General features: G+C 35.2%; 1 protein-coding gene across 2 annotated transcripts in view; it reads right to left on the bottom strand.

Annotated features, from left to right (window-relative positions):
* LOC18421920 (CA-responsive protein) overlaps positions 1-14229 on the bottom strand; it is a 33516-nt gene extending 19287 nt beyond the window's left edge. Inside the window, exons 1-2 of one of the 2 annotated variants that reach the window (XM_088867543.1) lie at positions 13519-14229; positions 5979-8085 (exon numbers count right to left, since the gene is read on the bottom strand). In XM_088867543.1, the coding sequence (XP_088723669.1) occupies positions 7981-8085; positions 13519-14145 (732 nt within the window). In that variant the 5' untranslated portion in view covers positions 14146-14229 and the 3' untranslated portion in view covers positions 5979-7980. Of the gene's footprint in view, positions 1-5978; positions 8086-13518 lie in introns of those variants that run through there. The other variant, XM_006826718.4, reaches the window with a different exon arrangement.
* Between the last annotated feature and the right edge of the window lie 881 nt (positions 14230-15110).

Raw genomic sequence — 15110 nt, 5'->3', positions numbered from 1 at the left:
TTCTTGATGCTATCTTTTACATTGCATTCTTTATTTCCTAAAATGTTTGAGCCTTTGCATCAAGTGTAATTTCAATGCGATATTTGTAAGTTATCAAAAACATTGTAGAACATCAAGTTCCAATCAGCATTAATTAAAATAAGGGAAAAGTTTATATAAGGTTGCTACCTTAAAATGTAGAATCACATATGCACCTAAAAAATCTACTGGAAAGGTTGTTTTAATGTTGAAAAACCCTCTAATTGAACATCTCGACATCGAGATGTATGAATATTAAAAAACTGTTTTTTTGAGTCGTACATCTTGCAACACATAATCTAGACCGCCCATTTTCAAGATTTTCATATGTTTAGAGATCTACTTGATTTTAACCATTTTTGGAGTTTAAAATTAATTAATTAGATATGAAAATAAACTTTAAGATAATCCCAAAAAAATTTTACAACAAAATTACATGTTAGGATAAAATTTGGAGGTGCGCCTTAATTGGATTGTTTAAGGTTTCAACCTTATAGAAATTGCACCCTTAAAATAATCATATTCCTTTCTCCCTCATACACTCTGATGGTCCTCTTCCAGTTCCCTTTGTGCTTGGCTTCCGTTTTGTTATATTTCTGGATGATTGTTCTAGATCAACAACTATTTATATAATGAAACGAAAAGATGGAAGTTGCTAATCTATTTCAAGTTATCACAAAATGGCTAAAACTCAATACGATGCACAAATTAAGAGCTTACATTCTGAAAATAGCGGTAAGTATGTATCAAACCAACTCAAAGATTATCTTATTGGTCAAGGGATTGGGTTATAAACAATGCGTCCATACACACCTCAACAAAATGGAATTGCTAAGGAAAAATAGGGCATTGTAGGAAGTCACCCAAGCTCGCTTGCCAGGAATGAACTTCTCCAAAATTTTCTGGTTTGAAGAAGTTCTTGATGCTATCTTTTACATTGCATTCTTTATTTCCTAAAATGTTTGAGCCTTTGCGTCAAGTGTAATTTCAATGCGATATTTGTAAGTTATCAAAAACATTGTAGAACATCAAGTTCCAATCAGAATTAATTAAAATAAGGGAAAAGTTTATATAAGGTTGCAACCTTAAAATGTAGAATCACAGATGCACCTAAAAAATCTATTGGAAAGGTTGTTTTAATGTTGAAAAACCCTCTAATTGAACATCTCGACATCGAGATGTATGAATATTAAAAAACTTTTTCTTTGAGTCGTACATCTTGCAACACATAATCTAGACCGCCCATTTTCAAGATTTTCATATGTTTAGAGATCTACTTGATTTTAACCATTTTTGGAGTTTAAAATTTTCTAATTAGATATGAAAATAAACTTTAAGATAATCCCAAAAAAAATTTACAACAAAATTACATGTTAGGATAAAATTTGGAGGTGCGCCTTAATTGGATTGTTTAAGGTTTCAACCTTATAGAAATTGCACCCTTAAAATAATCATATTCCTTTCTCCCTCATACACTCTGATGGTCCTCCTCCAGTTCCCTTTGTGCTTGGCTTCCGTTTTGTTATATTTCTGGATGATTGTTCTAGATCAACAACTATTTATATAATGAAACGAAAAGATGGAAGTTGCTAATCTATTTCAAGTTATCACAAAATGGCTAAAACTCAATACGATGCACAAATTAAAGTCTTACATTCTGAAAATAGCGGTAAGTATGTATCAAACCAACTTAAAGATTATCTTATTGGTCAAGGGATTGGGTTATAAACAATGCGTCCATACACACCTCAACAAAATGGAATTGCTAAGGAAAAATAGGGCATTGTAGGAAGTCACCCAAGCTCGCTTGCCAGGAATGAAATTCTCCAAAATTTTCTGGTTTGAAGAAGTTCTTGATGCTATCTTTTACATTGCATTCTTTATTTCCTAAAATGTTTGAGCCTTTGCGTCAAGTGTAATTTCAATGCGATATTTGTAAGTTATCAAAAACATTGTAGAACATCAAGTTCCAATGAGCATTAATTAAAATAAGGGAAAAGTTTATATAAGGTTGCTACCTTAAAATGTAGAATCACAGATGCACCTAAAAAATCTACTGGAAAGGTTGTTTTAATGTTGAAAAACCCTCTAATTGAACATCTCGACATCGAGATGTATGAATATTAAAAAACTGTTTTTTTGAGTCGTACATCTTGCAACACATAATCTAGACCGCCCATTTTCAAGATTTTCATATGTTTAGACATCTACTTGATTTTAACCATTTTTGGAGTTTAAAATTTTCTAATTAGATATGAAAATAAACTTTAAGATAATCCCAAAAAAATTTTACAACAAAATTACATGTTAGGATAAAATTTGGAGGTGCGCCTTAATTGGATTGTTTAAGGTTTCAACCTTATAGAAATTGCACCCTTAAAATAATCATATTCCTTTCTCCCTCATACACTCTGATGGTCCTCTTCCAGTTCCCTTTGTGCTTGGCTTCCGTTTTGTTATATTTCTGGATGATTGTTCTAGATCAACAACTATTTATATAATGAAACGAAAAGATGGAAGTTGCTAATCTATTTCAAGTTATCACAAAATGGCTAAAACTCAATACGATGCACAAATTAAAGTCTTACATTCTGAAAATAGCGGTAAGTATGTATCAAACCAACTCAAAGATTATCTTATTGGTCAAGGGATTGGGTTATAAACAATGCGTCCATACACACCTCAACAAAATGGAATTGCTAAGGAAAAATAGGGCATTGTAGGAAGTCACCCAAGCTCGCTTGCCAGGAATGAAATTCTCAAAAATTTTCTGGTTTAAAGAAGTTCTTGATGCTATCTTTTACATTGCATTCTTTATTTCCTAAAATGTTTGAGCCTTTGCGTCAAGTGTAATTTCAATGCGATATTTGTAAGTTATCAAAAACATTGTAGAACATCAAGTTCCAATCAGCATTAATTAAAATAAGGGAAAAGTTTATATAAGGTTGCTACCTTAAAATGTAGAATCACAGATGCACCTAAAAAATCTACTGGAAAGGTTGTTTTAATGTTGAAAAACCCTCTAATTGAACATCTCGACATCGAGATGTATGAATATTAAAAAACTTTTTTTTTGAGTCGTACATCTTGCAACACATAATCTAGACCGCCCATTTTCAAGATTTTCATATGTTTAGAGATCTACTTGATTTTAACCATTTTTGGAGTTTAAAATTTTCTAATTAGATATGAAAATAAACTTTAAGATAATCCCAAAAAAATTTTACAACAAAATTACATGTTAGGATAAAATTTGGAGGTGCGCCTTAATTGGATTGTTTAAGGTTTCAACCTTATAGAAATTGCACCCTTAAAAAAATCATATTCCTTTCTCCCTCATACACTCTGATGGTCCTCTTCCAGTTCCCTTTGTGCTTGGCTTCCGTTTTGTTATATTTCTGGATGATTGTTCTAGATCAACAATTATTTATATAATGAAACGAAAAGATGGAAGTTGCTAATCTATTTCGAGTTATCACAAAATGGCTAAAACTCAATACGATGCACAAATTAAAGTCTTACATTCTGAAAATAGCGGTAAGTATGTATCAAACCAACTCAAAGATTATCTTATTGGTCAAGGGATTGGGTTATAAACAATGCGTCCATACACACCTCAACAAAATGGAATTGCTAAGGAAAAATAGGGCATTGTAGGAAGTCACCCAAGCTCGCTTGCCAGGAATGAAATTCTCCAAAATTTTCTGGTTTGAAGAAGTTCTTGATGCTATCTTTTACATTGCATTCTTTATTTCCTAAAATGTTTGAGCCTTTGCGTCAAGTGTAATTTCAATGCGATATTTGTAAGTTATCAAAAACATTGTAGAACATCAAGTTCCAATCAGCATTAATTAAAATAAGGGAAAAGTTTATATAAGGTTGCTACCTTAAAATGTAGAATCACAGATGCACCTAAAAAATCTACTGGAAAGGTTGTTTTAATGTTGAAAAACCCTCTAATTGAACATCTCGACATCGAGATGTATGAATATTAAAAAACTTTTTTTTTGAGTCGTACATCTTGCAACACATAATCTAGACCGCCCATTTTCAAGATTTTCATATGTTTAGAGATCTACTTGATTTTAACCATTTTTGGAGTTTAAAATTTTCTAATTAGATATGAAAATAAACTTTAAGATAATCCCAAAAAAATTTTACAACAAAATTACATGTTAGGATAAAATTTGGAGGTGCGCCTTAATTGGATTGTTTAAGGTTTCAACCTTATAGAAATTGCACCCTTAAAAAAATCATATTCCTTTCTCCCTCATACACTCTGATGGTCCTCTTCCAGTTCCCTTTGTGCTTGGCTTCCGTTTTGTTATATTTCTGGATGATTGTTCTAGATCAACAACTATTTATATAATGAAACGAAAAGATGGAAGTTGCTAATCTATTTCGAGTTATCACAAAATGGCTAAAACTCAATACGATGCACAAATTAAAGTCTTACATTCTGAAAATAGCGGTAAGTATGTATCAAACCAACTCAAAGATTATCTTATTGGTCAAGGGATTGGGTTATAAACAATGCGTCCATACACACCTCAACAAAATGGAATTGCTAAGGAAAAATAGGGCATTGTAGGAAGTCACCCAAGCTCGCTTGCCAGGAATGAAATTCTCCAAAATTTTCTGGTTTGAAGAAGTTCTTGATGCTATCTTTTACATTGCATTCTTTATTTCCTAAAATGTTTGAGCCTTTGCGTCAAGTGTAATTTCAATGCGATATTTGTAAGTTATCAAAAACATTGTAGAACATCAAGTTCCAATCAGCATTAATTAAAATAAGGGAAAAGTTTATATAAGGTTGCTACCTTAAAATGTAGAATCACAGATGCACCCAAAAAATCTATTGGAAAGGTTGTTTTAATGTTGAAAAACCCTCTAATTGAACATTTCGACATCGAGATGTATGAATATTAAAAAACTTTTTTTTTGAGTCGTACATCTTGCAACACATAATCTAGACCGCCCATTTTCAAGATTTTCATATGTTTAGAGATCTACTTGATTTTAACCATTTTTGGAGTTTAAAATTTTCTAATTAGATATGAAAATAAACTTTAAGATAATCCCAAAAAAATTTTACAACAAAATTACATGTTAGGATAAAATTTGGAGGTGCGCCTTAATTGGATTGTTTAAGGTTTCAACCTTATAGAAATTGCACCCTTAAAAAAATCATATTCCTTTCTCCCTCATACACTCTGATGGTCCTCTTCCAGTTCCCTTTGTGCTTGGCTTCCGTTTTGTTATATTTCTGGATGATTGTTCTAGATCAACAACTATTTATATAATGAAACGAAAAGATGGAAGTTGCTAATCTATTTCGAGTTATCACAAAATGGCTAAAACTCAATACGATGCACAAATTAAAGTCTTACATTCTGAAAATAGCGGTAAGTATGTATCAAACCAACTCAAAGATTATCTTATTGGTCAAGGGATTGGGTTATAAACAATGCGTCCATACACACCTCAACAAAATGGAATTGCTAAGGAAAAATAGGGCATTGTAGGAAGTCACCCAAGCTCGCTTGCCAGGAATGAAATTCTCCAAAATTTTCTGGTTTGAAGAAGTTCTTGATGCTATCTTTTACATTGCATTCTTTATTTCCTAAAATGTTTGAGCCTTTGCGTCAAGTGTAATTTCAATGCGATATTTGTAAGTTATCAAAAACATTGTAGAACATCAAGTTCCAATCAGCATTAATTAAAATAAGGGAAAAGTTTATATAAGGTTGCTACCTTAAAATGTAGAATCACAGATGCACCCAAAAAATCTATTGGAAAGGTTGTTTTAATGTTGAAAAACCCTCTAATTGAACATTTCGACATCGAGATGTATGAATATTAAAAAACTTTTTTTTTGAGTCGTACATCTTGCAACACATAATCTAGACCGCCCATTTTCAAGATTTTCATATGTTTAGAGATCTACTTGATTTTAACCATTTTTGGAGTTTAAAATTTTCTAATTAGATATGAAAATAAACTTTAAGATAATCCCAAAAAATTTTACAACAAAATTACATGTTAGGATAAAATTTGGAGGTGCGCCTTAATTGGATTGTTTAAGGTTTCAACCTTATAGAAATTGCACCCTTAAAATAATCATATTCCTTTCTCCCTCATACACTCTGATGGTCCTCCTCCAGTTCCCTTTGTGCTTGGCTTCCGTTTTGTTATATTTCTGGATGATTGTTCTAGATCAACAACTATTTATATAATGAAACGAAAAGATGGAAGTTGCTAATCTATTTCAAGTTATCACAAAATGGCTAAAACTCAATACGATGCACAAATTAAAGTCTTACATTCTGAAAATAGCGGTAAGTATGTATCAAACCAACTCAAAGATTATCTTATTGGTCAAGGGATTGGGTTATAAACAATGCGTCCATACACACCTCAACAAAATGGAATTGCTAAGGAAAAATAGGGCATTGTAGGAAGTCACCCAAGCTCGCTTGCCAGGAATGAAATTCTCCAAAATTTTCTGGTTTGAAGAAGTTCTTGATGCTATCTTTTACATTGCATTCTTTATTTCCTAAAATGTTTGAGCCTTTGCGTCAAGTGTAATTTCAATGCGATATTTGTAAGTTATCAAAAACATTGTAGAACATCAAGTTCCAATCAGCATTAATTAAAATAAGGGAAAAGTTTATATAAGGTTGCTACCTTAAAATGTAGAATCACAGATGCACCTAAAAAATCTACTGGAAAGGTTGTTTTAATGTTGAAAAACCCTCTAATTGAACATCTCGACATCGAGATGTATGAATATTAAAAAACTTTTTTTTTGAGTCGTACATCTTGCAACACATAATCTAGACCGCCCATTTTCAAGATTTTCATATGTTTAGAGATCTACTTGATTTTAACCATTTTTGGAGTTTAAAATTTTCTAATTAGATATGAAAATAAACTTTAAGATAATCCCAAAAAAATTTTACAACAAAATTACATGTTAGGATAAAATTTGGAGGTGCGCCTTAATTGGATTGTTTAAGGTTTCAACCTTATAGAAATTGCACCCTTAAAATAATCATATTCCTTTCTCCCTCATACACTCTGATGGTCCTCTTCCAGTTCCCTTTGTGCTTGGCTTCCGTTTTGTTATATTTCTGGATGATTGTTTTAGATCAACAACTATTTATATAATGAAACGAAAAGATGGAAGTTGCTAATCTATTTCAAGTTATCACAAAATGGCTAAAACTCAATACGATGCACAAATTAAAGTCTTACATTCTGAAAATAGCGGTAAGTATGTATCAAACCAACTCAAAGATTATCTTATTGGTCAAGGGATTGGGTTATAAACAATGCGTCCATACACACCTCAACAAAATGGAATTGCTAAGGAAAAATAGGGCATTGTAGGAAGTCACCCAAGCTCGCTTGCCAGGAATGAACTTCTCCAAAATTTTCTGGTTTGAAGAAGTTCTTGATGCTATCTTTTACATTGCATTCTTTATTTCCTAAAATGTTTGAGCCTTTGCGTCAAGTGTAATTTCAATGCGATATTTGTAAGTTATCAAAAACATTGTAGAACATCAAGTTCCAATCAGCATTAATTAAAATAAGGGAAAAGTTTATATAAGGTTGCAACCTTAAAATGTAGAATCACAGATGCACCTAAAAAATCTATTGGAAAGGTTGTTTTAATGTTGAAAAACCCTCTAATTGAACATCTCGACATCGAGATGTATGAATATTAAAAAACTTTTTTTTTGTGTCGTACATCTTGCAACACATAATCTAGACCGCCCATTTTCAAGATTTTCATATGTTTAGAGATCTACTTGATTTTAACCATTTTTGGAGTTTAAAATTTTCTAATTAGATATGAAAATAAACTTTAAGATAATCCCAAAAAAATTTTACAACAAAATTACATGTTAGGATAAAATTTGGAGGTGCGCCTTAATTGGATTGTTTAAGGTTTCAACCTTATAGAAATTGCACCCTTAAAATAATCATATTCCTTTCTCCCTCATACACTCTGATGGTCCTCCTCCAGTTCCCTTTGTGCTTGGCTTCCGTTTTGTTATATTTCTGGATGATTGTTCTAGATCAACAACTATTTATATAATGAAACGAAAAGATGGAAGTTGCTAATCTATTTCAAGTTATCACAAAATGGCTAAAACTCAATACGATGCACAAATTAAAGTCTTACATTCTGAAAATAGCGGTAAGTATGTATCAAACCAACTCAAAGATTATCTTATTGGTCAAGGGATTGGGTTATAAACAATGCGTCCATACACACCTCAACAAAATGGAATTGCTAAGGAAAAATAGGGCATTGTAGGAAGTCACCCAAGCTCGCTTGCCAAGAATGAACTTCTCCAAAATTTTCTGGTTTGAAGAAGTTCTTGATGCTATATTTTTAATAAATCGATGCCCTCTCGTGTTCTTAAGGGCAAATCTCCAGCTCAAATTATTTATCCAAACTCTCCTCTCTTTCCTTTACCCCACAAAGTGTTAGGTTATTTATGATTTGTCCACATCCTTGGTCCAAAGAGGGACGACTTGACACTAAAGCAATCAAATGTATTTTTATGGGATAACCATCTCATCAAAAGAGATTTAAGTTTTATGATACTAATAAAGAAGTCCACTATGTCTTTATGGATGTTACTTTCATGGAATTTATTCCATACTTATCATCCATTGGTCATGAGGGCTCTCTTCAAGGAAGAAAAAGATACATTTTAATGAAGAGGGCATGGGCACATATGTTGTTCCCCTTCCTGTTTCCATGCCACTTTTATTTGAAGAGAATGGTATACATCCTAAAAAGGAGCTAAAGACATATATCAGGAGAAAGAAGATGTTACAGCTTGAAGTTCTAAATGATTATACTTAGAGGCTAACTAGGGGTGGCAATGGGCCAGGTGGCCTGGCCCCGCCAGCCCAGACCTTTAAAACTAGGGCCTAGGCCATGAAATGTAGCCCAAGGGCCGGAAAACCACAGCTCGAGGGGAGGACCGGCCTAGCCCGCCCCTCTTTTCTTTGTTTTGTTCTTTTGTTTTTTGTCTAAACTTATTGGCTCGGCCCCAACCTGGCTTGGATAGAGCAAGGGCCGGGCTTGGGCTTGCCAGGGCCAGGCATGGTTTGGCCCTTTGGAGAATATTTCTTTTACTCAGCATCCTATTGGGAACTTTGTATCATATAACTCTAGGTCTTCTTCTTATCATGCCTTCATATCAGCCTGGTCTTCTGTTCAAATACCTTCCTGTGTTGCAGAAGCACTTTCACAACTTCAATGGATGGCTGCCACATGTGACTTTTACTTGAAGAAAGGTCAAAATGTACAGTATGGGCTGTTCCCTTGAAGGGTTGACAAAATCGAGAACTGTACGCCCTTATATAACAAACTAGTCTACTGTTTGGTTTTTTAGGGAATTGGATGATAAATTCCCAAAACCAGTCTGGGTAAATGCCTATTTCATGGGTAAGATTTATGATTCTTCATACATTTTAGGAACTGTAATTAGTGGTTAAGATAGAGGGGTGAGCGACCCCTACTATTATTTCTTCTAGGTTGTCCAAACTGAAATACAAAGTTTTGGTTGTCCATAATACGCCTTTCCATATGTTTTGTATGATGTAACTTGGACACGTGTCCAAAGTTCTAGGCATTCATAGATAAATCATTGACACAACAATCATGCCTAACACTATTAAAACCTAGACACCTGTGTCTTACTTTGGAAGTACTTAATGCTACTTAAAATCCCAACTCTCAGCACACCTAAATGATGGATGTACATGCCATGTCTAAAAGACCAATTTTGGAGTTGGCATATTTGATACATAAATCAACGTCAGACAGTGAATTTAGTTTCCTTGTCCTTCTAACATAGGTTTTGTAGCATGGTTGGCGAGAGCTCTTGTAACTCTTCGCATGCCATGGACATATAGTTCAGGACTTGGTGCAAAAGATCAACTACTTTATTCTTGTGATCCTTCAACAAAGGATGTGTTGATTTATTTTATGGTTAACCACCCCAGATATTTGGCTGTGCAAGGGGACAAAGGATTCATCCACAATGAAAAAAGGCTTTCCATGGACCTTGGACAAACCTAACAAAGACAAAAAAAGGAACATATGTTTGTTGCAGCATTGTAAAACAAGAACAAATGATCGACGACTTCCTACTCTTCAGGATACATGGGGAATCTATTCAGGAGTGTGAAGCCCATAATGTTTTTAGGGTGTTCAAGGTGAGGGCTTTATTTGAGATGGCTAACCAATTGAAGGTTTGCACACTTGAAGCACTGGAATGCTCCATATGAGTAGGGAAATCGATGGTTAGGCCTAAGTCGTATAGTGTAGTACAAAAAGAATGAGACCTAGACAAATACCTTTGGCGTTTCGACACTAGATTAGCCTATATCTTCCTTGCAATGGAATTAAGATTGACTTGAGGATGTCTGCCACAATATCGTTGGGATCTCCCAACCTACATGGCAATCCCACTCTGAAATCTAGTTCCGACGCTCTAGGAAAGGGACTTCGATTTTTAAATTTGGGATCTAGATCCCCACTTTATGTATCTCGATCCTGATGTTAAAGGCCAAGATAAGATCAATATGATGATATTGTTTATCTGTATCTAGCTAGCAATGCAACTATACTTTTAATATATTTGCATTGTTTGTTAGCTTTAAATAAAGAAATCCCTACATTAAAGAGTATATAGTCCTGGACCACATATACTCTTTAAGGTTGGGAGCAAGCACAAAACGTTGGGATAGAGATCCTTAACATTTAGGGATCTCTATCTCTAACATATCCGTTGTATAGATGGCGCCCCCAACCAAAGGGATCTTCAAGCCTTTAACGATCCCTTTCACTCTCGATCCTAACAACTAGGGTTTACAAAGTAAATGAGATCTTTCGTCTCATCATCCTTGAGATTACATCTCAACTTTGGCGTCCACACTTGTTGGCTTCAAATTCTTTTGATCACGCTTGATGCTTTCTTAGTCATCTGCTGCCAAGATATATAACACATCTCAATCCCTAACATATGTGTTGTATGGACAGCGCTCCCAACCAATGGGATCTTCTAACCTTTAATGATCCCTTGCTCCCGACACCACTCCCGATCCCAACAACTACGGTTTAGCAAGTTAATGAGATCTATCGTCTCATCATCCTTATTATGTCTCAACTTTGGCGTCCACACTTGTTGGCTTCAAATTCTTTTGAACACGCTTTTGATGCTTTCTTAGCCATTGGCTAACATGATATATAATACAGGGAAAGCTGATTACTAGGTACCACTACCAATGTATAGCTCTTGTCAAAACGTAACTCTAACACCCTTTCTAGTAGCCAACCAAGTATGCTACAGTATTCTTGTTTGAGGGAAAGGCTTCCTATCCAGATCCCCAAAATTCGACTAAGCGAGCTTCCTGTTTAGCTTTGTCATGTGGATAACCAATCCTTGGGGCCTAAACCATACTTTTGTTTGACAACTTGGACCCGAAGTTGATCTTGGTTAACTGTTAGGCGCCACCACCATTTGTTGAGCAATGAAATATTGGCCTCCTTAAGTTTTTCTAATTTCCAATCCTCCAACCTATTTGGTCCACAAACTCTATCCTAGCATACAAAATGAAATTTATTTCTATTGTTTTCGCCACAAAGGAAATTTCGTCTCTCAGATAATGTTCGCAAGCATCTCAGATAAAGTTCGCAATCATCTCAAATATGGTCATTTCATACATAGCTAGGGTGGCCTTAATGAGGGTTATTCTTCTTCCCAATGGCAAGAATCTGCATTTCAATGAGAGGAGTCTTCTTTAAAATTTTCCACAATCCCATGACATTGTGATTCAAGAGGTTTGCCTTAGCACAATAAAAGGCCCAGGCACTTGCCAGGGAGGGTATATATGCTACAACCTAGGTGTTGTTCCAAGCTCAATAGTTCATCAGTGATCACATCCACAGTCATAAGTCTGCTTTCAGCCATATTCATGTGGAGACCAGTACATAGCGCCAATCGTCTTACATATAGCTGTAAGTTGTTGATATATTGTGGCAAAGCGTCACAAAACACCAATGTGTAATTGGCTTAGAGGATATGTGATATGGTTGGTCCATTATGGGATGTCGTAAAGCCTTCCAGCAGGCCTTAATCATATAGGCATTCAATTGATCAACTGAAGATGTCTGCTATAATTGTAAACAAGTAATGTGATAGAGAATTCCCTTGTCAAAGGCTCTGATCGAGGGGACCATGGGGACTACTTAATGAGGATGGAGAAATGGATTGTGGAGATTCACACTTTCATCCATGCTCTCCATATGATGCCAAATTCCAAGAGATGCACAACTTGGTCAAGTGTCTCGGTTGACATGATTGTATGCCATTTCTACATCCAATTTACGAATGATTGTATGCTTTTTCTGCATATTGTTATAGTTGACACAAGAAAATGGTCCTTTGATTTTTCGATTTGGGAGTGATGGTTGGAAACCAAAATTGAACAGATGGTCATTTACTAGCAATCGGATAGAGATGGCAGCTAAAGTGGAAAGAAGCTATTAGGTGGAGGGGTTAGAGATGCAATGTTTGCACTTACTATATGAATGTTTATGAGTTTCTGCTAGGAACTCATCATGAAGGAAGATATGATGGTTGTGGTTTGGGAATTTCACCATAAGATGCCACCTTAATAAAATCCTTACCTTCACATTACATTTTTAAGCTTAGTTCTTATGAAAGGAGGTGCTTCTGAGTCATGCAGGTAGTTTCTGCTATGTTTTTGCTGAGGTGCTACTTACTCAAAGAGAGATGCTCTTGACATTGCCATTTCCCTAAGTAACGTGCATTTGTTAGGGGCAGACAAATTTTGGAAAATGATCAATGGACAGTGCAGGTAGTCAGGTGATACATATAGAAGGCATATGATCATGTAAAATTAGACTTCCTTGACAAATTGCTAGACTAAATGCATGTCATCTTATGGATTTCATGATAAAACAGATTAGGTGGAGTTGATAAGACCTCTCTGCAACAGTGTGTGACTCACCACCAAAGGGCTTCTACCCTTGCGTTTTACAGGCCTAAGGTCCAATATTTCTTTCCATCACATTATGGAGGAATTTCATCTACTCTCTCAAATACCCAACATTTTCTTTAACCATAACTAGAGAGAGATTAGCAGTGAAGAAGACTATAGCTAAAGAACAGTCTCTCTATTGAAGACCTTTTTTCTTCAATATAACCTACTCTAAGCTTCTCCAATTCCTTTTCTATTTATCTGATTCGTTTTTCATCCTGTTACATCTATCAAAACTCTCTTTCTGTCTCTCTCTCAAAGGCCGAGCTGCACACTGAACATTCAAATGTTTGGAAGTAAAAGTAAACGGTAGAAAGACAAAGATAAAATGTTCGGGAGCAAAAGACAAAAGCAGTGAGATAAGAGAGAGTTGTAAAGAAATACAAAAGAGGAAAAGAAGAGAACCTGTTCCAATGTGAGGCCCTTTGAATTACCAGACTTCACGATCAGATCATACTGCTCCTTTATTTTCCTCTGAATAGCACTCGAGGGAGAAGTAAAAGGGTAGCAACAAGCGGAATCATGAAGCTTTCGACAAGGGCAGACCATCTCCTCCTCCTCTTCCCTGCACTCTGCATCTTCCGAATCATTCTTACTCTTCTTCCCTTTCTTTTTCCTCTTCTTCTTCTTCTTCACCTTAGACTCCTCCGCCCTTTCTTTCTCATCCCCAACACTTTCTCCGTCATCCCCACCTCTATCTGGCTCATCCCCCTCCTGAGAATGAACGACCTTCACAACCACATTCTCTCGCTCCTCCGATACATCCCCTGAAAGTGGGAGCTCGGAGCAAACCAGGGAGCTCGGGGAAGGAGACTGGGCCTGGTCACTGGAGCACGCATTCGAAGCCGGGATATCTACAACTAGGTTTCTTGGGTTGCTCTGAGATTTTGCAGAGATGGAGCACTCGAAGGGAGAGGCAGGGTTTTTGGGTTTATCTCTCTTTTTCCAGAGAGAGATGAAGAGAAGGTAGAGAGAGAAAGTCAAGAAGAGGAAGAGGATGGCAGGAGGATTGAGCACAGAGAAGTGTGCCATTGTTAAGCGTCATTCCACGCAGCAGGGCGCAGGGCGCAAAGACAGAGAGGGAACAGAAGGTTCTTGGGTCAGGAGGAGATCTTAGAGAGAGAGAAAGTGGTTTAGAGAGAGAAAGAAGGGAGGTCAGGCGTCGAGCTAAAGAAAGACATCTTCTCAGTCTACTTTCGAACGGGCGTTGCTTTACTACTGCCCAAAACGTGTCCGTCTCTTCACTCCCTCTTCGTTACAATGTTTAACGGACTGTTAACAAATAACGGTAACGGTTTTTATAGAGCCAAGGCTCTAAACAATCAAATTAGGGCTCACATCAAAAATTTCACGGGAACAAGTTGTTTTGCTGCTTAAATATCCTCAAATTGATCATCTCGACAACAAGATACATGGATATGAGAAAAAAAATGAATTCGAAATTTTGAAAATAGTGCATCTTGTAATGCTTTTTGGATTGTCAATTTTCAAAATTTTTAAGTTTCATTGATATGCTTGATCTAAACTATTTTGGAAGCTTTAAATTTTTATAATTAGAGACGAATATATATATTTTAATGATATCACAAACATTTTCAATATTGAAACTATATTTATCAATACTGTTTGAAGGTGTGCTCAACTTTGATTATTTAGAGCATCGATAAATAACACACTTCTTTTATAAACTTTATAATAAAAGTAGGAAACATTACAAAAAAAAAAATAAAATAAAATAAAAAAATAAAAAAATAAAAAAAAAAGACCACCCAACTTTCTTTACGACTTACCCCAACCAATTACCCTAAAAACAAACTTTCCTAGCAAATACCCCCACTATTAGTCTAAAAACAAACTTTTCTAGCAAATACCCCCCACTAAAAAAGGTATAGTTTTAGAAACAAAATGCCTTTTCTCTCTTCTAGCTCCGACTACTAAACTTTTCCCATAACACAGAAAAAGGCAGTCCGATAGTATAAACAAACAGTCTGGTAATA

Source organism: Amborella trichopoda, chromosome 5, assembly GCF_054954075.1.
Source record: "Amborella trichopoda isolate Santa Cruz 75 chromosome 5, AtrichopodaSantaCruz75HAP2 v2.0, whole genome shotgun sequence".
Lineage (NCBI taxonomy): Eukaryota > Viridiplantae > Streptophyta > Magnoliopsida > Amborellales > Amborellaceae > Amborella > Amborella trichopoda.
The sequence above is the reverse complement of the archived record's forward strand: the minus strand, read 5'-3'. Positions and strand labels throughout refer to the sequence as shown.